Source organism: Catharus ustulatus, chromosome 12 (assembly GCF_009819885.2).
Source record: "Catharus ustulatus isolate bCatUst1 chromosome 12, bCatUst1.pri.v2, whole genome shotgun sequence".
Classification (NCBI taxonomy): Eukaryota; Metazoa; Chordata; class Aves; order Passeriformes; family Turdidae; genus Catharus; species Catharus ustulatus.
Genome location: NC_046232.1, coordinates 2,287,145 through 2,309,075, shown reverse-complemented (window position 1 = coordinate 2,309,075; position 21,931 = coordinate 2,287,145). Strand labels below are relative to the sequence as shown.

The 21,931-nt window shown below is 53.6% G+C and overlaps 1 protein-coding gene and 2 non-coding genes across 3 annotated transcripts; 1 reads left to right on the top strand and 2 right to left on the bottom strand.

Annotated features, from left to right (window-relative positions):
* Positions 1-87: 87 nt before the first annotated feature.
* On the bottom strand, positions 88-10,284 carry LOC117002048 (sodium/nucleoside cotransporter 2-like). Its single transcript, XM_033070832.1, has 18 exons — positions 10,232-10,284; positions 9,534-9,657; positions 7,940-8,034; positions 7,505-7,596; positions 6,927-7,116; positions 6,435-6,576; positions 5,612-5,725; positions 5,158-5,235; positions 4,741-4,821; positions 4,320-4,400; positions 4,055-4,180; positions 2,769-2,899; positions 2,393-2,561; positions 2,016-2,213; positions 1,444-1,525; positions 839-937; positions 305-416; positions 88-211 (listed from the first exon to the last, which is right to left on the bottom strand). Exons 2-18 carry the CDS (start codon positions 9,600-9,602, stop codon positions 88-90), a joined length of 1,983 nt encoding a protein of 660 aa, XP_032926723.1. The 5' UTR covers positions 9,603-9,657; positions 10,232-10,284.
* Positions 10,285-12,150: 1,866 nt separating this feature from the next.
* On the top strand, positions 12,151-12,222 carry TRNAH-GUG. Its single transcript has one exon. It is a non-coding gene; the product is annotated as a tRNA-His (tRNA).
* Positions 12,223-13,176: 954 nt separating this feature from the next.
* Positions 13,177-13,248, bottom strand: TRNAH-GUG. The gene has a single exon. It is a non-coding gene; the product is annotated as a tRNA-His (tRNA).
* Between the last annotated feature and the right edge of the window lie 8,683 nt (positions 13,249-21,931).

Sequence of the window (21,931 nt, the reverse complement as noted above, 5' to 3'; positions counted from 1 at the left end):
GAGTGGAGAAGACCAAATGCTCAGGTTTCTGTTGGGGTTTTTTCTACCTTTGGGGATAGGTCTTGTAGGCCTGGTGTTCCCCCAGTTCTAGATTGTCCCTGCACAGGACGTGTGGTTGTAGTGCCCACAGCACTCTCTGAGCCACTGCACGTTGTCTGCCTGCTCAGGCCAGGATCCTTTGAAGGAGAGAGTCCCATTCTGGAGCACCGAGCTGGAAGGAGAGACACAGGGTCAGGACAAGCTGTTGCCCCACCACCTAGATCCTTGGGCAGGACTAGATGGTTCCAGGGCCCTTCACACTCACCTTGCAAAGAGCTGCTTACAGCAGGTGTACATAGTGTAGCTGGTGGAGCTGAAGTTGGCGGTGCTGAAGAACTCTGCGCAGTCACCCACGTTTGTTGGCACGTGGAGGAGACCTAGGGGACAAGGGCTCCTGTTGAGACTTAAGAGGGACCATGGATCCAAATTCCATACCCCAAGCAAGCTATGAGTCCTGTACCCCATATCTGGTTACAAGTCCCACACCCTGACTATGCATCCTGTACCTGGGACTCTGCAGGTCCCATAAGCCATCCCACCTCCCCGCCAAGACTTCAGGTTGCTCCTTGCAATACTCCTAAAGTTGCCCTCTGAATGTTCCAGCCCAGAGGAGGATGAGAGGCTCCAGGAGAGCTGTTGGGCTTGGGCTGCTCTTGGCAGAGCCATGAGTGGAGAGCAGGGTTTGAAGGCTCTGGCAGAGCCATGGGGGGACAGGCCAGCCACCTCCATCCCTGAAGACTGCATTCATGGGGTTTTCAGCCCTGTGTCTGTCCCTCCCTGGCAGTGGGCAGAGATCTACCTGCCAGACAGGCATTGAGCATGGAGACACAGATGCCAGTGAGCAGGGCCCGCAGCACCACGGAAGCCAAGTCACCCTTGCGCTGGGGCACCATGGAAGCTGTGGGGGCAAAACAGACAGTGGGGTGAGTCAGATCCTTGCTCTGGCTCTCTACTGGGTGGGGGACAGATAGGGACATGTCCTCAGTCCTGAGCTGCCTCTGCCACATCGTGTCTGCCCACCCCAACTCCTGCTGTCTGGAGGATGTGGTGATCCCAGCCAGCACCCAATGTGCTGTCTGCCTGTCCTGGCAGAGCACTGTGCCCACCCTGCACCCATGGGTGATCCACCAGAGCCCTGAGCACTCCCAGCATTGGAGTCTCTCTGCTCTTTCCCCTGTGGCTGGATGACACCCAGGCTTGAGGGGACATGAATGTGCTCTTGCCCACGGGTGCAGTGCAAAATTGTCCTGGTCACCTCATGCAAATGCTGTTTCTTATCTGGCAGAGACCAAACGCAGAGGCTTGAGGGCAGCAAATTCCTCCTGCCTCAGCTGAGCTCTTGCTCCTTGACCCAGGACCCCATGCCCTGAGTGCCCAGGCACTTAGGACATAGGTCACACTCACCCAGGCCTCCCAGAGTGATGCCAATGGAGCTGAGGTTGGCAAATCCACAGAGGGCAAAGGTGGTGATGCTCTCGGCTCGCTCCTGGAGGGCACAGCAGCAGGAGATGGTCACCTCTGCCCAGGAGCAGCTCCAGAGCACCCAGAGCTGAGCACTACATTGGACCTCCCAGGTAGAGATGACAGAGAGGAGTCTCCCACCCAACCCCTTCTCCATCAGCTATTTTTGGGAGCAAGGGTGAAGGCTCTCCCTGGAAAAGGCTGGGCTGGGGGAACAAGGGGCCTGTAGCACTATGATCTGTCCCATCAAGGAACAGGATAAATGGGAAAGGGCTTCACTGTCTCCTTCCTCCCACACCCAGTCATTAGCAAACATCCAAGTCTCGCTGGACATAGGTGCCCTCCCACTCCCAGCACCATCATCCTGGTTCAATGCCCTTAGGGGACTTTCCCAAACTAAATGGTTCTATGATCCTCTGCCTGCTCACCACCCATCTGCCTAGCCAGATCCCATGCCACATTCCAGCTGGCTCTATCCCTGTCCTGTGCCTAGCAGGGTGGCAGGTGCCCCTCACAGATATCCACTGCTTCCGGTTCCCATCCCACTCCTCCAGGCCCATCAGACGGTTCTTCTTGTATTCGGCCAGCTGCTGGTATGCCACAAACTCGTTCAGGAAGATCTTGATCCCCAGGAGCTCAGCCACCACCGGTGAGTCTGCCCAGTCTGCCCCCATGAGAAAGGCTACTGGCATGAGGACATAGGAGCAGATCACCTGGGAAAAGCATCCCAGAAGGGAACGACTCAGAGCTGACTGCACAGTGCCCAGACTGGACATCCACTGCCAGCATTTGCCAAAAACCCAGCAAGGGTCTGAGGCAGTGGGCAAAGGTGGGGATGGGTGGGGGATACAGGATCTGGCAGCTCAAACCATGAGTCTGTTCTTGGGGATACCTGGAAGGTAAGACCATGGATGTCTACCATCTCACCGAACCAGCGGAGGGCAGCGTTGATGAACTCCAGCACAGCCAAGAAGGCGATGAGGTTGGCCGCAATGTTGGCCACGAGCCCCACGGAGGCGGCAGCCCCGTTGCTAGCAGCTTCCAGGATGTTCCGCTCTTCGCTGCATAGAAAAAGACCCCAATGTACTCATCTGGCTGGGCATCCCCCATGCCAGGTCAGCACTCACTCCATGGATGTGTGCACACCACAGGCTCTCCCAGCCTTGGGCCACTCGCTTGTCCACTTGTGCCCCGAAGTGCCCACACAGCTGCCCTGCAGTAGAAGGACATATGCAGCCCCACTCCACTGCCTGTCTCCTCACACTCACCCTCTGGCGATGCGGATGCTTGCTTTGCCCTTGAACTTGGACTCCTCCACTTCAGGGTAGACAAGTTTGGCCATGGCGAGGGCGCAGGGTGCAGCCATCACAGAAGCTGCGATCAGCGATGCTGCATCAATCTGCAACATGCAGACCAGAGGCATACGCACCTCTGCACAAGGCTGCCACCCCAGGGCATACCAGCACGTGGCTGGCATCAGCCAGTGACACTCAGAGCAGTTTAGGGCTCTCCACTTGCTCAAACTGGCTGGTTTCCCCATCTAAGCAGCTGTTCACGTGAGGCAGCTCGCCTGGATGGAGGCAATTGCTGGAGCTGCAGCGATTGTAGCCTTGGTGATGTTAATCTCTCCTCCTGTTTGACTTAATGGTTCTTTTCCTTGTCCCTTTTTACCGGTATCAGAGCAATAGGCTGGATGACACTGTTAACTTCTACCTGCTGACGAAGGGCCAAGCTCCCAGCCTCACCCATTCCATGGAAACATCTCATTTCTCTGACCTTCCACCTTTGGTTCCCCATTTAAGGAGTCTAATTAATGTTTAAATAGCAGGAGCTCAGGGAGCAGGTTAAGGGGAAGGTTTATTCAGAGTACTGATGAACTGGAGAGGGCATCCCTGGGGGCTTGGTGCCAGAAGTGCCCAGGCAGTGCTGGAGGAGCAGGGATTGTTCCATTGGGAGAAAAGAGGGAGGGAGATGGGTATTCCTGTTTCTATTCAAAAGGGGGTTGGAGGGGAGACACTGTTCAGTGATAGACAGTGAAAAGGTGGAATCATAGGCACAGTTCCAGTTGGATATAAGGAAAAATTGTTTCTTGTGTCTGAGGCACCTCTGGGGGAAACCAGACAGGTTGGGGGAGATCTCCATCCATGTTCACCATGAATCTGGACAAAATCCTGGGCATCCCCTCAGTTGCCATAACCTCATTTGGCAGGAGGGTGGATCAAAGACCTGCCCCAGAGCATCTTTCCAGGCTATATTTTCTCATGATTCTCTGGGATTTGCCCTCCTTGCTGTGCAGGGACACACAGTAAGGGTCCCATAGCACTGCCTTCTACCTGGCAGGGCTCTAGGGTTCTGGCCAGGCCAGGAAAGGTGAGGCTGGATGTCTTTGGGTGTCTTTGGGACAAGGTAAGTCTGGACACTCTGCTCTCATCCTGCTTATGGAAGGGGACCACGAGGCACCCACTGAGGGTCTTCTCTCCTCAAGTCCAGGGTAGTCTTGCATGTCAATACCCTATAGCAGGGGGCATGGGGATCCAACTGCTCATGCACTCACCCCAAAGGATATGTAGGCACCCATCACGCTGCCCGCAATGGTGGAAAAGCCACCAGTCATCACAGCATGGATTTCTGACAGGGTCATGTCTGCTAGGTAAGGGCGGATGAGCAGCGGGGCTTCAGTCTGTGGAAAAGAAAACCCTGCTGTTCTTGGGATGGGGCCATAAAGGGCCAGAGGTCTCATAGGGAGGGAGAAGACCCTTTCTCCAGGGCAGGTTCAGCTGCAAGCACTGAGTAGCTGAATCTGCTGCCCAGGACCTTACCTGTCCCACAAAAATGTTCCCTGCCACACTGAGAGTCTCAGTGGGAGTGGTGCCCATTGAGACTTGAAGCAGCCAGGAAATCTGGGGAAAAACAAGGCCACTGTGTTGACAGAGACTCCTGGCACCCTGCCACTATACCCATGAAACTAGGCACTGTTTGGCCCCTGCATGGAGGTGATCCTGGGAAGCACCCCCAGACCGGGTGGAAACATCAGCTCTAAGGTTCAGTTTTTTCAGCTTTCTGAGAAGGCCACATTAGAAAGACAGGGTGTATGTCTGTTCTTTTAAGTAGGACAAATCACCCCAAATTAGTATCATGACAATTTTCCTGGGACACCTCTCAGCTGACCGTAGTACACAGAGAACCCAACAGGTTCTTCTCCTTCCCACTGCCATCTCAGATTTAGGAGTGAGACCTTACCTTGAGAATAAGCCACTGCATGACACCAAGGTAGTAGAGGATGGACATCACACAGCTGAAGAAAACAATGATGGGCAGGGTCTGCAGGCAAGGCACAGAGGGTTAAAGGAGAGCTGGGCCACACATCCTGGCACCCCTGGGCATCAAGCATGGCATGGAGCGGTACTGCACAGCCAGCCCACACTACTGGGATGCCACAACACTCAGCCAGGCTGGCTGAAAGGACAGGGACCAGTGCAAATCCTTCATGGCACTGAGGAAGTCCACAGGTGGACACACAACTGAGGGAGATCCATCTCTGAGATGGCTGAGCTCTGCTGCAGCAGATGTGGCTGCATTTAGCTCTGTGCTCTCCAGGACCCAGCAAAGAGGCAGACCAGAAGAAAACCTCCCCATGCCCCATAATCCTTGGCTGACCTGGAAGGCAAAGACATCTTCAATGAGTGTGTTCCCAAAGACAAAGCTGGAGCCAGCTGTGGTGTAGCCCAGGAAGTACTGCAAGGGAAGAAGTTACACAGTAGAACAGAAATCCTCCATCAGATCCTTCCCTGATACATCATTCTGCCTAGTGAGGGGCTGTGCCCCCAGTCCCACAGCTCACTTCACTGCACACCAGAGAATGACCCTCTGAGACCTAAGACAGGGATACTGGTGGGCTGTCCCAAAGCCACAGCTACAGCGTGGAAGGGAGAGCACACCAAGGGCTCTGGGCTGCTGCAGAAAACCAGGGAAGAGCTGGCTTCCCTCCAGTCCTGAACAAAAGTCTTGCATTGTGAGCATGCAATCCCTGCCATGTCCCCTCCCCATGCCACACTCTGCTTTTCCTGTTAATCTCAGGGTACAAACACAGGATGGGATGTACATGCAGTACCTGGACCTGGTCTCCCAGCCACTGGAAAGCTTGGGTGCCAGGAGTCGTTCGGAGGACAAAGAGTCCAAGTAAGAACTCCAAACCAAGACCCCAGAAAACAGCTCTCCAGGACACCTGGGGACAAAAAGCAGAACAGGAGCTGAAATGTTTTCAAGGCCTATAGGCTTCCCCTTCTGGTTTCCAGCTGCTGCAACAGCAGCACACGGCAAACACCACACACTGCCCAAGGGTGAAGATTGTGGGGAGACCAAAAAAGTGTCACAGAAACCAACAAACATGGGTTGGTGACAGAGCCAGAAATGAGTTGGTGAGACTCTGGAACTAGCTGGAACATAACCTGCCAGGATACAGACACAAAGACCTTATGATTGGTAGCACAGACCTGCTAGACTGAAACTGTCTTTTCAATAACGCTTTGGAGAAGCAGGATGGAGCGACTGGCCAAAGCATAGCAGCAGTTTGGGCTGAAAGCCACCAGGACTTTAATCACTTCTGACCAAAGCTTCCAAGGCACCTGAAGCCCAGGTGTAGGTCTGGTGCTGGGTTTCTGGGTCTGACCAAACAGGACAGAGGCAATGCAGGGGAGCCCTGGGTTGGGAAGTGGGAAGGAGAGCAGTGGAAAGATGAGCAGTGAGGTGGCTTTGGGGTCTATCCACCCAACCAGTTCAACTCCACAAGCTGTTCCCAGCTCTGCTGGGCTTATGCTTCCTCCAGAGAAGGGGATGCCCAGGGGAACAAAGTGCTTGTTCTCCAGTGCTGGGTGGAGGGAGGGGGGCACCTCCTGTGAGAGGACTAATGGTCAAGTTCCACCTGAAACACGTACCGCACCGTGGTGCTTGGAGCAGGCAAACAGGAACAGCACCAAAAAGCAGAAGCCACCTAATGAGATGAGCTGCTCTGGGTTTCTGCCAGTGTCCAAAGCCAGCCACACAATCAGGCCTGTCAGGAGGGCCACCCACAGGAGCCTGAAGAGGAAACCCCAGACAGTCAGCAAGATGACATCCCCATAGAGAGAGAAGCTCATGAAGGGAAGGAGCCAATTGTGATGGAATTGCCATTGTGGGGTCCATGTATCTGAAGAAACATGGGGCTCAGGCACAAGTCTGAATAGCCATGATGCTGCTGAGGCAGAGCAGCAAGACATTTCTGCAATGGCTTTTAAGTGGTTCCCAGGCTGGGCCATGCTGGCCGTTTGTGAGGTGCCAGCATGGCAGTAGAGCACACGGCTGATGCCGTCAGCTGTGGTTGTGCTGGCAGAGCCATGGGAGGGAGTCCAGGTGCTGGAGGGATCTGGCCCTGCCTTCTCCTGACTCACCATTTCAGCCACGGCCAGGACTTCTGGAAGCACTTCCCAATGGGGTGGAGGAGGAGCAGAACCTTTGCTCCACAGTACTTCTTGAATATGCCCCAGCAGATGAAGAAGGCAACCACGGCGGTCATGACCACCAAGGCAAGGGCTCGCTGGAAGTTGAGGTAACAAGCCGCAATGAAGTAGCACATGTAGGCTGGAGAAGGCACATTGTGAGTCAGAAACATCAGGGCTATAGGATTATGAGTTCATAACTCACTGGGGCCAACCATGAGGCTCATTTCCTCCCAGTGTCCTTCACTGGTCACCCCTGAGGATCCCATCTTTGCGTGAGACCTTAAGAGCACCGCCCCAGCAGGGAGCAGAAGGGGCACAGTAAACCCTTTGGGGAGGTAGAGAAAGGGCAGGGGGACAGTGAAGTGAAGATAGAACTGGGCAGCAGTGGTGGAATGAGGAGGGGGCAGTGAGACTGCTGGGAGTGGATACAACCTCCACACACTTGACAGTGTTCAATAAGTGAAGTCTGGAGACACAGCCAGCCAAAGGGGAGGGGATGTGGAGTCTCAGTGACAGGAAGTACTCACCTGCTCCAAGGAGCCCCAGGACTACACCTCTCAACACATTGGCATGAACCTTGCAGAAATGCTTTGCCTTGGATGCTGGCTGCAAGGCTTTCCTGGGGAGAATCACATGCCAGAGACATGAGAGATGCAGAAGATGGACATGGAAGATCAGCCCAAGCCAAGCCAAAGCACCCCAACTGCAGCCAACCCACCAGAGCCGGGCCATGATCATGGCTCCTGCTCAGCACTTCCAGTAGTAGGAGATGGTACAGGTGGCCCATGATAAGAAACCCCAGCATGCTCACCATTGCGTGCTATGGGGAACAGAGACCTGTCAGTGGCACCCTGCAAGGCCACATGGAGCTGTCAGACGCTGTGTGCTCAATACCACCCTACGCTGCTCCCAAATCAGGTTTGTCTCTGGCAGAGCTCACACATCTGTGCAGATTATCCCACCTGCAGTAGGAGGAGAATCTCCCTTTCCCCTCTCTTCTCTCCTCTTGGCTCTCACTGTATGGACCACCACATTCCTCATAGTGTCTCTCCTGTCCCTGGAAAACATACAGTAGTTTCACGAATACAAGCCGCACGGATTATAAGCCGCACTTCCGGTGCCTCGACAATGTTGCTGTCTTTGTCAATAGATAAGTCGCACCCCGAATATTAGCCGCACTTTCGTTCGTCGCGAGAATCCGTGCGCAGCTTTCACAAATTGGCCAATTAGTAACAGGATCGTGGCATAGCGGGGTTTACTGGCTCGGGGCGGGGCCAGGCAGGCTCGGCCCGCTCATGGTTGCCGACGGGGCCGGGTGGCCCAGCTCAGCGCCACGGCTCGGCGGGGCTGGCCGGGTGGTGCTGCCGCCGCCACCGGGCTCGCTGGCCACCCTCTCCCGTCAGCACCGCCCCGCTGCCATGTTTGCTAGCCCTGCCGGCAGGGCTGTCACCGCCGCCGGGCTCGCTGGCCCCCCTCTCCCGTCAGCACCGCCCCGCTGCCGCGTTCGCTCGCCCCGCTGCCGCGTTCGCTCGCCCGGCCGGCAGGGCTGCCGCCGCCGCCGCCGGGCTTGCCGGCCGCCCCCTCCCATCTGCACCGCCGCCGCGTTTCCTCGCCCTGGCCGGCACTGCAGGCCCCCACACCGCCGGGCTCCCCCACGCTGCTGGCCCCGATTCTGCTGGGCTTCCCCCGCTGCCAGGCAGCCCCACCCGTCGGCCTTACTGCTTCTGCCATGCTCCCCTGCACTGTTAGCCCCAGTTCTCCCGGGCTCCCCCGCCCTGCTGGCCCGGGCTCTGCCGCCCCCCTGCCCCGCCATGCTGGCTCAGGCTCTGCCGCCCGCCCCCCACACTGCTGGCCCCGCCTCTGCCAGGCTTTCCCACCTCTGCCGGGGCCGGCCGGGCTCCAGCTTGGCTTGGGGCTGCCACGGGCTCTCACTTCGGTGTTGGCAGCTTTTAGAATTTTGTTAATGTATTAGCCGCCCCGGAATATTGGCCGCACTTCCGGGTTTCCACCAAAATTTTGGTCAAATTGGTGCGGCTTGTATTCGTGAAATTACTGTAATTACAGTAATTTCACAACCATAAGGCACACTGGACTATAAGGCGCACCCCCCAGGAGTCGGCAAATTTCACAACTTTGTAGATCATATAAGGCGCACCGGACTATAAGGCGCACTTTGTTTTTGCGGCGAGGATCTGCCCCCAGCTCCTCCCACACGGTTGCTGCCCGAGGCCCCGCCTCAACCCGGCAGCCATGGGCTCCTGGGCCCGCCTCCACCCGGCAGGGGGGGTGCTGCAGGCCCCCCTGCACCCAGCAGCCACGGCCCCACGGCCCCACCTCCACCCGGCAGCCGCGGCCCTGCTGGCTCCCCCCGCAGCTGCGGCTCGCACTTCCGGGTTGGCAAATTTCCAAACATATATAAGGCGCACCGGACTATAAGGTGCACTTCTGGGTTCGGGCAAAAATTCTAGTCAAAAGAGTGCGCCTTATAGTCATGAAATTACTGTAACTGGAGCACACTGTACTCCAATGGGAATGGGAAGGGGAAGGGGAGCTTACCTCAAAGCTGAAAGCTGGGTTATCTGTGCCCTTCTCAAGGGTGTCCAGGGTTATCTGATTTCCTTCCATCTTCAGAAGCTAATTTGCTTCAGTGCATGTGGGAAACAGGAGGGCCTGATGCTAGCTGGGGAGAGAAAGATGGGATCACCTCTGGGAAGCTCAAATGCCCACTCTGCTTTTCAGTTTTGGGTTTCTGAGAGGAAAATGCCTCTTGCAGTCAAGGTTGTGCCCTAGCACATCAATGGACCACTCCTATGGGATCCTCAGACCATGGTGCTGGTGTGCTGAATTCCCTGTTCTCCTGTAACTCTGGAGAGGTCTTTACTCTCCTGTGCTTCCAAGGAATTATATGAGAGGACTACATGCATCAGGGCGTGCTGGTACTCCTCCTCCAAGTTGGTGACTGTGTCCACCAGCCTCTGTAAGCTCCTTTGCAAGAGAGATTTTTCAAAAAATATCCTTCCTCATCAAAAGGTCTTGGTTCAACCAAGTAAGATGAGAGTTGATAATTTTCATGCTGATAATTTATACAGTGAAGGAACGAGGGGTAGGAATGACTGGTAGTTTGCATAGGGTCTGGTCCTAAAGTAGAATCATAATGGGAGAACTGGTCCATCAAAGCCAGAAGAACCAATGTTATGCTGGGGCAGGAACCCTTGGAGCATCACCCCATTTGTACACCCTCCTGGTTCCTCTACCTGGAAAAGGATGAGGAAAGAGCAGACAGTTGCAGGCAGGGCAGTGATCCAACTGTAGAAGCACTTCTGTGTAAGGACAGAGGCAGTAAGATGTTGTCTTTGCTTTGAGGAAAATTGTAGAGATCTGTGTAGAGAAGGAGATTACAGGGTCATCGCCAGTTTCTCGCAGTGTCCACTGAAGAGAAAGACTCAGCCCCAAATGCAGCAGGTGAAGGTGGGGAGTTTTGGAGAACATCCCCCTCATGGTGGGATCTCATAGCAGCTGAAGGTGGTGTGGCCAGAGCTCCACAGGCCGACAGAGGTACCACAGGGAACTACTGGGGTGTGCTGGCCCCCACGTGTCCCTGGGTTTGTGGCTCCTCAGCAGCAGGACAGGACCCAGGACCATGGTGGGAACCCCGGACCTCACATCTCCCTCCAGGGCCTCCAACATCACTGGTGCTCCTGGTACTTACGGATGTCTCTCACAGAGGACTCTGGCAGAGACAAGGAGGACCTCCCTCCCCAAGTCCATCACCACTTCGAGGACACTCCCCAGTATCCATCTGGTCTCAGTGACCCCTCCAGGATCTCATGGAGTTACAGGACCACGCCAGGTCCCTGGCTGTGCCCCCATCTCAGTTCTCAGTGCCTCCTAGGACCCCCGGGCTGATGCCACCTCTTTGTCCCCCACCCCGCCAGCCCCAGAATCTCTTGTTTTGGTGCAGTCTCATTGGCTGCCTTCCCCTCAGGAACGGGAACGGGACCACATGGATAGGTGGATAATGAGGGAGGGAGCGGAGGGCTGTCCCCTGTGTTCCTGTGTCCCCACGCACTCCTGTTCCTTGTGTCCCCTGCAGCCTCTGGAGCAGTGTGGCCGCGGGACCCTCTGTCCTGTGTCCCAGCACCCCACACTCTTACACCCCCGGTGTCTTCATCCCCCGTGTCCTCACACCCCCGGTGGCCTCGTGCCCTCCCTGTCCCCATGGGTCCTCTGCCCTGGCACCTGCCGTCCCCCCGCACTCACCCGCCAGCCCTGCTGGCCCCGCAGCTCCCGGTCCAGTGCTCCGGTTACCCATTAACAGCTCGGTCCAAAGAGCTGGGTTGGGCACTGCGGCGCCGGGGCCGCCCCAGCTCCTCCCGGGACTCACACGGGAGGGAATGAGGGGGAGCCCCGCGGCGTGGCCATGCAGGGCACCGGGCCATATCAAGAAAGGTCAACCGGGAGACTTTCCCCCGGGGCAAAAGGAGCCTTGAGGAGAAATACTGAAAGTAGAAATGAAACTTTTAACACCACCGCCCCTCCCCAAGGAAATGCTTTCCAAAGAAAACCAGAGTGGGGCCTGCAAAGTGTCAGTGGCATTAAGTCATGTCCCCTGGTCCCTGAGAAGGACAGGGGTGGGAGCCAACAAAAAGTCCCCTTGCACCTTTTCACTCGGGATGATGGGGATCGCATGCCCGGGTTTGTGCACTCTGCTGGTACCTCCCGCTCTTTGTTTACGCAGGGAGCGATAACGTGATGTGGCTCCGAGTATGGCAAAGCGGGGTTGGCAGGAGTCAGTTCAGAGTTCAGACATTGGTGATTAATGATCCCACGGGGCACTCAGGGCACCCACGTGCCACACGCTGTCCGTAAACAAATCTCTCTCCGTCCCATTTCCGCGTCTATTCCCGGTGGATTTCGGCCAATCCGCCGCCAAAGCTACCCAGGGCTGGGTCGGGGTGGGGCGATGGCGCAGGTCAGTGACCGGGTGACAAAAACTGGGACACCGTGAAAAGTGCGGGTGCGACGCTGGTGTCACTTCCCTCGCCGCGCCCGGCGACCCCCCCAGCCCGAGACACTCTCGGGGTGCTCCGAGTTGGCTCCGCCCCATTGACGTCACCGCCCTCAGCGCCAAGAGCGGCCGCGCCGCCCGCTGCCCGCGGAGCCCCGGTAGCGCGCCGTGATCGTATAGTGGTTAGTACTCTGCGTTGTGGCCGCAGCAACCTCGGTTCGAATCCGAGTCACGGCATCGCCCGGCGGTACCACGGCATACGGGCTCCTGTTTTGCCGCCGCTGTTCCTGCGTGGGTTTATCTCGGAATTTAATTTAGTTGGTCTCTCTTATTATTTTGAATGTAATTTTATTCTTTTTAATATAATATATAGATTAACTTTTTATTTAGCTTATTTATTTTCATTTAATTCTATTTCATTTTATCTGTTTAATGTAGCTTTTCATTTTAGTTTTTATTTTTACTTTGTTTCATCCTGATAATAATGTTTAATTTATTCTATTCTATTTTTAAATTTTAATTATTTATTTACCTTTATGTCATCAAATTTTATTTTTCGTTTAGTTTTTTCTATTATATTTTATTTTTATATTTAATTCTAATAGTTCATTTTATATTATTTGAAATTTAATTATTTAGTTATTTTATTATATTTACTTTTATTTTACTTAACTATTGGTATAATTTCTATTATATTTTAATTTTATATTTTATGTTTATATTTTATTTTAACCTAATTTTAAAATTTTATTTTTATTTCAATTTTACTTTGTACCTCCTCTCCTCTCCTCTCCTCTCCTCTCCTCTCCTCTCCTCTCCTCTCCTCTCCTCTCCTCTCCTCTCCTCTCCTCTCCTCTCCTCTCCTCTCCTCTCCTCTCCTCTCCTCTCCTCTCTTCTCTTATTTGGGTCTATTTTAAAATTTAATTTTATGATTTTATTTATTATCTCCACTTTTATGTCATTTTTTTCATATTATTTTATCGTTTTCTGTCCCTCCGCTCCTTCTGTCCCCGGACTCCCCAGCGCTGGGCGAGCCCAGCTCGGCCCGGCCCCGTAGCCCCGCCGGGAAGCGGCAGAAACATGGAAGAAAAATGAAATATCTGCACGACGTGACAAAAAAACAGGAGCTGCGGTGGTTGAGGGAAAAAATCGCGAAAAGCGGAGCCCGTATGCCGTGGTACCGCCGGGCGATGCCGTGACTCGGATTCGAACCGAGGTTGCTGCGGCCACAACGCAGAGTACTAACCACTATACGATCACGGCGCGCTACCGGGGCTCTGGGGGAAGGCGCTGCCGCGGCCGCTCTTGGCGCTGAGGGCGCTGACGCGTCCCGGGGCGGAGCCGGTCCCAGCTGTTCCCGCTCCGCTGTTCCCGCTCCGATGTTCCCCGCTCGCGGCCGAGATGGCGGTGATGTGACCCGGGATGGGACCCCCGCCCTGCGCCCGACCCGTGAATCCCAGCCCGGGACGTGGCCCCGGTGTTCTCACGGCTCTCACCTACCCTCTTGGCCCCAGCTCTGAGTCTCACTCGGTGTCTGACATCAGCTGCGGCGTTCACCTCCATGCTCTGCCCTCGGCCCAGCTGCCTGCTCTAACCCTTCCCCTCCTCCCAGCCCTCTGTATCCTAGGGCATGTAACCCGAGCTGTAACCTCACCTCTTGCTCCCCTGGGTATTTCTCAAAGAGTAAAGTTTCTCCCAACCACAGGAATGATGAACGACTGGGCACATAGGGATGGGAGAAGAAGAGAGAGACTAAAGATTTTATGCCCCTGAAACAGCAACAGGTATCAGTCTGTGCCAGACACCTTGTTTCTCCTGCTCAAGCACCTAATGACTCTGCTCTCATCACTGCTGCTCCTTTCCTTCTCCCAGTATTAAAGGTTCTTTCATTTTCACAGATATGCAAAGAATTCCAAACACCTGGGATCAAAAAGATTTCTTGACATAAAATATTTTAGAGTAATTCCAGCATTCTTGCAGACTCATTCTTTCTGAAGAGCTGGTCATAGAAACTTCGTATGGAATGAGTTCATCGCTTCTCACACACACCTCATATGCACCTCCCATGGGAGGGAGTACAGGCAGTGGCAGGGGATTCCTACAACTGTTCTGGCCATGTCCTTGCACCCCATCCGTCCTGGTGTATCTGCTACAGCTAGAAAATCCTAAATCTAAAGCAGTCTTCCTGAGGCTTGGGGAAAACTGGAGAAATGCCCTGCATGCCTTGATTACTCTGTGAAGTAATTGCTCCTGCCACTCTAAGCTCATCTTACTCATAACTGGCCCAAAGAGCTCAGAGTAGTGGAGGAAGACAGAATTTTTTGTGTGTCCTCCCTTTGTCTATGCCCACCTTGTCCTGTCCTCAGCAGTTTGCTGGTGTGCAGCAGTGGTCCCTCAGCAATGGTGAGATCCTTTGCAGTTGAAGATGCTCTCCCATGTCAAACTGGCTGACGAGGAGATGGTAAAGGGAAATCTGAATGCCCTGAGTGTCCACGTATCCTGCTGCAGTCCCACCTTTCTCCCTCTCTGGACCACACACCAAGATCCCAGTCCATGCCTCTCATGGGGCTGCAGGGATACTGCTTTTGTTCATCTATGTCCAAACCTGTCACCATCAGTGTCCTTATGTTGGAACAAAGTAGGTGCAGTGGCATTGGAAGGAGATACATGGTTCTTCTCTCATGCCCAACACCATCATCATCCTCTTGAGTGCACCAAGGACACAAATCCAACCAACAGATGCCTGCAGGACAGGTGTAGCTGAGCTGTAGAGGTGCAGGTGAGCACTGCAATCTCTGAATCCCAGGTTATGAGCTTGTGAAGGGAAAAAGTCCTTGTGCTGCACTGTGCCTGGTCTCTTGTGCCTTCCTCCATACTGGCACAATGCCCTGAGCTCGGCCATGTCACTGGTTAAGGGATAAGCCCAGCTCCATGTTAACCTGGACAAGCTGTGTTGGGTCAGGACAGTGTGGTGGGACCCACAGGAGATAGTGGGGCATGCTCTGGTAGGATGTGCTGTCCATGGCTGGCAGGGACAAAGAACTTACAGTGGCACACACCTTATCCCAACTCCTGGCCTGGCAGTACACAGAGCCCATGTTAGGGTTGGTGGGTGGACACTGGGCACTGCTCACACAGGGCACACACTGTGGGCTCCATGGTGGCAGTGGAGCTTATGCTTTGGCTGCTTTGGCAGATGTTTCTAGAATTTGGAAGTTGATGGAATTACAACGATCTCAACTGCTGGAACAGGCATGGCTGAGATAACACTGCAGTGATACAGGAGAGTCAGCCAAACATGGAAGTAAGCAGGGAGGTGTGAAAGGACACAAAGATAAGGTACCGGGTGTGGATGAGAAGAAGGAGGCAAGAAACTGCTGCCACCCATCGCTGGCAGTGGTGGCTTGTCCCAGCACAACTTTCTGCCCTCCCCAGCAGAACTGGGATGCAAGCACTCCTAAGGAAACCTTGACAGGTTTCCAGGGCCCCAACCGCCCTTTGCCACATGCTTTTTAGTCCAGATGGTTTGGACCTGCCAGGATGTGTTTGCACAGCATTGAGGAAAAGAGATGAGCTTGTGGGACCCTTGAGAGGCCCATCTGTCTACTGGGTAACCTGATCCCTATAGGATGCTGAGCACCCAGCACCCAGGCAGGATGGCTGCTCCAGGCAGGCTCCTCTGCTCTTCCCACCCTTCTCTGTCCCTCTGTGTCTTTTCTCTGAGCCCTCTGATACCTGTGGGCTGCATTCAGTGGGATTTTAAAGGTGCCTGGAATGTCAAAACACCAGTGCAGTCAGACAGAGAGTGCTGCTGCACCCAGCCATTGCCACTCTGCAGCACAAATATAAATCTTGCAGCTGGCACAGGGACAAGCACAATTCATCACTGCACAGCTGTCTCGGCTGCTCTGCCCATCGAGCAGCCTCTCCAGCTGTTCCCTCCCTGGGGCAGCCCTAGCCTCCTTTCTCAGTCTCAGGAAGGCAGGTGGGAGGCAGATGAATCCCCACCACCTCCTTCTTTTTTCTTGCACATTGCTAAAGTAGCCACAGGAGCAGTGCTGGTGTTGGGGAGGCAGGATGGATGCCAGTGCTCTGAGGAGTTGCTCTGTTTTACTGGTGATGAAAAGCAGTGGTGCAGGCCAATACAGTCCTCTCTAGCTATTCAGAGGCCATTAATCCAAGTTGGAAATTGCTCTGCTTCCTTCCTAAGGAAATCAGAGCAACTCTACCATCTAGCCTAACATCCCATATTCCCATACCCATAGGCACTACTGGGGCAGAACTGGATGCTGGAGCAAGAGCAGGGAAAGGTTCTGGGGCTGGGACAATTTGAAGGTGAAGGTTTGTGTGGGTGTTAGGAGTGAATGACAAAACACCTCTACTGGGAGACAATTGCAATTAACCTGACCTCATACTGTCCCCACCATCTTCTTCTAGGCCCACAAAGACTGTCTGAGGGCTGGAGCCCCTCTGCTCTGATGACAATCTGGGAGAAGTGAGGGGTGTAACCTGGAGAATAGAAGGCTCCAATGAGACCTTAGAGCCCCTTCCAATGCTTAAAGGGACTCCAAGAGAGCTGGAGAGCCAAGGGCCTAGAGTAACAAGACAAGGGGGAATGGTTTCCTACTGCCAGAGGGCAGGGTTATATGAGCTACTGGGAAGAAATTCTTGGCTGAGAGGGTGTTAAGACCCCGACACAGGTTGCCCAGAGAAGCTGTGGCTGTCCCATCCCAGGAGTGTTCCAGGCCAGGCTGGAGAGGTCTTGGAGCAACCAGGTCCAGTGGAAGTTGTTCCTGCCCATGCCAGGGGGTGGAATGAGCTTTAAGGACCCTTCCAACCCAAACCATTCTATGGTTGTAGCTTGCACTGAGGACTGAATGAGAACTTGAGTATTCCTTGACATGAATGTTGAGCTGATGCTCTCCTGATGCTTTATGAGCCCACAACAGCAGATGAGGTGGGTCCTGGTTCTTTCCAAGCCTGAATTTCAAAGGATATTTTCCAGTCTGCCACTGAGAAAACTGGAAGGGAAGACAAACAGGATATAACAGACTGATTTTCTGCTTGGTTATATTTTGGGAGGCCCTTGCCTGGCTCCAATGCTCAGAAATCAAAGAAAATGCTACCCAAAAGGTATGGAGTAGGGATTTATTAAAAGCTATCTTATCCAAAACCCAGGGAGCACAGAGCAGCCTCTTGAGCTCTTTCCTTGTGTGTCCAGCATCCAGTTGAAGATAGAATGTGAGAAAAGTGTCCCAGGGGAAACCAGCCATCCTGCAGCCCTAAATAAATGCAGACACATGTCTGTGTGTGCCCTGCCTGATTCCAGCTGCCAGTCCCAGCTCTCACTCTGCCTTTGTCTGTGCTCAGCAGGAGCCTCCTCCCACTGCAGGGATTTATGGCCTGCACACAGCCACCTTTTAAACCAGCTTTGTGCTGTGTATTTTTGTGGGCAGAAAACAGGCCACCATGAGCTGCCAGGCAGCTTGCCAGCCCTCACCTCTCCACTTCTTGCACTCATCTCTGAATTCACCTTCATTTTTTGCCTTTCGGCCCTTTCAGAGAAACTGGGCTGGTGGCAATCGCAATTGATCCCCTCTCTGTGGGAGGAATGGCCACTGTTTTGCTCTTGTGCTCTGAGCCCATCTTCCTGATGGCTGATGACAGCCCTATTAAGAGATATAAGGGAATACCAGGGGTGGTTCACACCCCACAGGCAACACGAAGTTAGTGAGTCTGTCCGGAGAAGGACCCAGCTGTGTGAGCATGGCTGTTGCAGCTGGATTAATCAAACCCACCATTAACCTCTTCCTGGGGCACTCAGGTCCCCTGCCAGCCCCACAGCACAGGCCCCCACTGACACATTGCTCTGATTAAGCTGCAAATGCTTCAGCTCCTTAGTTTGCTCAGCCTCAGATCGATGAGTGCAGGCAGCTCCAATCAATTCCACTTCACCACGTACTATTGATTCAGATCCATGCTCTCGCAGCTGGTCCCACTTCCTTCATTCATTCAGAAAAAGGATTCAGGCATTTTATCCCAGCTGGATGCTGTTTTGCCCTTGCAGGATCAAACTCTTCGGTGGAGCAAATAAAACACCGTGGAGGGCCAGAAATGAAGGGACTGAATTTGTGCTGTGGTTGAAGCACCCAGAGCATCCACCTGGCTGTCAGACTGTGGAAGTGGGTGGCTGGATGAGGCCATGCAATTTGCATGATATAATGGAGGTGTTGCCACCAAGCCAGCATCTGTCATGAGGTTCTCTTGTCATTATCCTGGTTTGGCTGCAGGAAAGCTCCTATATCTTGGTTCCCCTGACCCCACAGAAGCTGAATGGGGAGAATTTAGCTCTCTGGGACTTGAGCCCACACAAAATGATTTTGTAGAGAAAAAAAAAATAACATCAAAGAGTTTACATAACAGCTGTTTGGAAATTTCCCTCAAACCTTGCATTTGTCAGTGAAAGAAGTGTTCCTCACCCTCTGGGTATCAGCCTTGCAGTAATTTTTCTCTCATCTCTTGTCACCCAGCTCTCTCCCTGGCTTGTCTCCAGGATGCTGCATCTGAACCTGTGGATATGAAGTTCTCCAGGGCTCTCCACACCTCGTCAAAATGTTAATGAGACAACGGACCACACACAGAGCAGTTGTGACACTGGGGATCGTGATGTGCAGAGGGCTGTCAGTGCCAAAAGCAGAGGCAGGGACCAGGCTCAGCATGGCTGAGGTGATGACCAATGGATCTGGCTCCAAGCTGGCAGATGTCTTTCAGCAAGTTGTCATCTCTTCTTTTGGTCAATTAGCATTGCCTCAATTATGCTACCAACTGCATAATGTTTGTTGTTGTTGTTGGGGGTTTTTTTGGGTTTTTGGTTTTTTTTTACAGAAGGGTTGGGAAGCTGCAGAAATACCTGCAGAAATCTGCTCCATTTGGTAAAGACACATGCCTTGTGCATATCCTGCCCAGGCTTTGATCATCTGGTGCAAATGTGTAGCAACACTTCCCCTGGACAATGATCCCTGCTTCTAAAAACTCACAAGTCTTTTTTGTGCTAGTCCTTGTATTTAATATGTATTTATGGCTTTTTTTCTGTGGCTTTGTCTGGTCTTGCTCCTAAACCACGTAGCATTTGCAGCAGCCTCTGGCAGGGACGACTATTGTGTGCTGAGTCTCCTCCTTGTGTTATCGCTGTTATTTCAGCCTCTCCCACCTCCCCCAGCTGTGCAGATCTCTGCTCTGTGATCCCAGCTGTCTCTTTCCTGTGCCAAAGAGCCCTGGCTCTTCACAGACCCCATGTGCAGAGACCTTGGATCCTGCTGTTGCCCTTCTCTGCACATTTTCCAGCTCTCTTGTAACCTTGGAATAGGGGGACCAGAAATGCATGTAGACTGGGACTGGCTGGGGAATAGTGACACCTCTGATTTAATCTCTGCTCTTCCCTGACCCTTCTTATCAGTTTGACAGGGAGTCTTTGAGGTTTTTACTTCTGCTGAGGGGACAGTTTCACAGACTGTCAGAGCTCCCAGTCTCAGAACCCATCTCTTTAGACAAGAACCTGGGCTTGTTTCCCCATGTATGTCACTTCCCTAACACTGGCTTTTGTCTCATTTTGTCGTCAACTTGCTCAGACTCTCAAAGTCCTCCTGCAACCCTTAGCATGCATCTACAATTTCCAGAATAATTCAATAGTATTGCACATTTTGCCATTGACCTCATCTTGTCAAAAGATCTGTGTGTGGAAATGCAGGGACCTCTGCTGGATCACCCTCAGGGGCCTGCTGGCTTTTTCCAAGAAAGCCACTAGCTATGGAAAAGAAATTCACTGCAAGAGAGCTGTGTCGACTCTTCGCCAATATGTCATATTTATCCATCTGTTCCCTAACGATGCCAGTTTCCTCCTCCGTATGCCAATTTTTGTTCATTTGCAGAGAACAGATGTGTCATTTATCAGTCTGGGACTCCCTGGCTGCCTCCCAGGAAGCATTTCTGGTGTCACAGTTGCCACCTTCCAGTCCTCATGCCCCCTGCTGTACCCAGACCCTGGAGGTGGTTCGGCTGTCACCCAGCAGATGTGACATCCTCCTGGTCCCTGCTGGGCTGCACAGTGGGGTGTATGTGGGTTGCTCCCGGGGAGGAAAGGTGCAGGCACACAGGCATTCCAAAGTTCCTGAGAATGGCTTTTATTTAAAGCTGTGGAAGAAGTACCCAGAGATTCAAGGAGCTGCACACTTCTCTGCGAGCCAGGGTCAATGCTGGTATCAGGGGAAAGAGTCGACCTAGCACCTGACTCAAGCAACACGTTGGCAAGTGTCAGATTCAGCCCCCACATTTCCTGGGGGTGAGTCACCCGGGAGTGTGCTGGGGCAGAGACCTTCTCTGAGTCACCGGAAGCTGCTGCCTGGGGGACGCTGGGCTGTGTCTGCACCACCCAAGGTTAAACTGGAGGGAAAAGTTTAGCGTGAAGAAGTGGCACGATGTCCCCTCAGCTCAGGGAAGGTCCTGTGTGCTATTCTTGGCCCAGCTGCCAAACAGGGCTCTTGTCCCCAGCTGGGAGTGAGCACCAGGAGCACTTAGGGTAGGTAGATGAAGCAGGTCCTCAGGCCCTGGAGGATGGATGAGGGCTGAAGATGCACACAGCTATCTGCTGGGCTGGCAGGAGCCGGGAAGACATGGCTTTTTATTCCTGCTGTATGCTCTGACTTGTCTGGATTTACCCAGGCAAGCAGCGCCTTTAGTAAGAGGAAAGGTGATGCTGTGAGCACCAGCCCGGAGATCTCAGCAAAGAGCTCCTGGACTCTTCAGAGGAGGAGAAGAGGGTGGGAGTAGAGATTCCAGTGCAGAGGACCAGCTCTGCATCCTTGCACACAACTGCAGAAAGCCCTTCTGCCTCCTCCCCTATTTCCATGGTCCCTCTGAACCACAAATCACTTCTGCACAGCCATGGGTTGTTCTCTTCCTATCTGAGGACTGTGTGCAAATGGCTTCATAGCCACCGTTCCCTCTTTCCTGGGGCCTCCACGGGCTGCGGGCAGTGCCAGCAGCAGGCAGCCCCCAGGGCTGCACATCCTACCTGGGGGTGCTTCCCACTGCGGCTGCATGAGAGAGGAGCTAAAATGTGGATTCTGGCATGCAAGTGGTGCAGCGTGTGCTCCTTCATCCTCTCCCGTCTGCCAGTAACACCCCAGGTCCCCTGCCAGTCCCTACACCCGCAACGCTCCATGGCAGCCATCTGTCACAGTGAGCTGCAGTGACTCGCAGGTGGAGCGGGATCGCAGCCACCATTGTGGTATCAGGGTCAGTCTCTGCAGTGCAGGCATCAAACCTGGGTCCCAGCGTGCATAAGATATGGACTGTGTAAACAGTTGGGATTGGAGCAGCACTAGCTGCAGCACAAGCTACAGACAGATTCTGGTTTTGGCAGTGGGAATGTAGAAATCTGCCACCGCTCCTCCAAACCTGAAGTGAACCACTGTGAACAGAGGGATGTCTCCAGCCTCTCGTCATGACTGCAGAAAAGAATATGAGCAGCCTGTGCCAAGCCATGCAGGTGATAAGGTCATTTGGTCTCCTTCTGGAGGTGCCTTAAAGCTCCCCAAGCACAAAGGAATCTCCCAAGGGGACTCTCATCTCAGCTGTATTCTCTTCACCTGGTGCCTGTGTTGCTGCCCAGGTGGTTTGGTCAAGGGGAAGCCAATATCCAGGGGAAGCTCAAATCTCAGGGCTCAGGTGAGTCCAGGGACTTTGATGCTCCTCCAAGCTCTACTGAAGCCTGAGGTGACAAGGTGATGCCTCAGAGGCACAGATCAGAATCACAGATCACAGGGCTACAATGGGCCAATCTGGAAGAGAAAGAGGCCCAACAAATGGTGAGGAAATGCCGGGGTCCTACATGAGAGCAGACCATAGACCTTTGTCAAATACCAGCACGGCCCTGGCACAGCGGCCT

Excerpts from the sequence above, each read along its gene's own strand:
- LOC117002048 (XM_033070832.1), bottom strand. The coding sequence starts at position 9,602 with ATGGAAGGAAATCAGATAACCCTGGACACCCTTGAGAAGGGCACAGAT. Across the intron at positions 5,726-6,434 it reads GCTCCAAGCACCACGGTGCG|GTGTCCTGGAGAGCTGTTTT; the intron begins GTACGTGTTTCA and ends TTTTGTCCCCAG. Across the intron at positions 4,822-5,157 it reads AAGATGTCTTTGCCTTCCAG|ACCCTGCCCATCATTGTTTT; the intron begins GTCAGCCAAGGA and ends CCTTGCCTGCAG.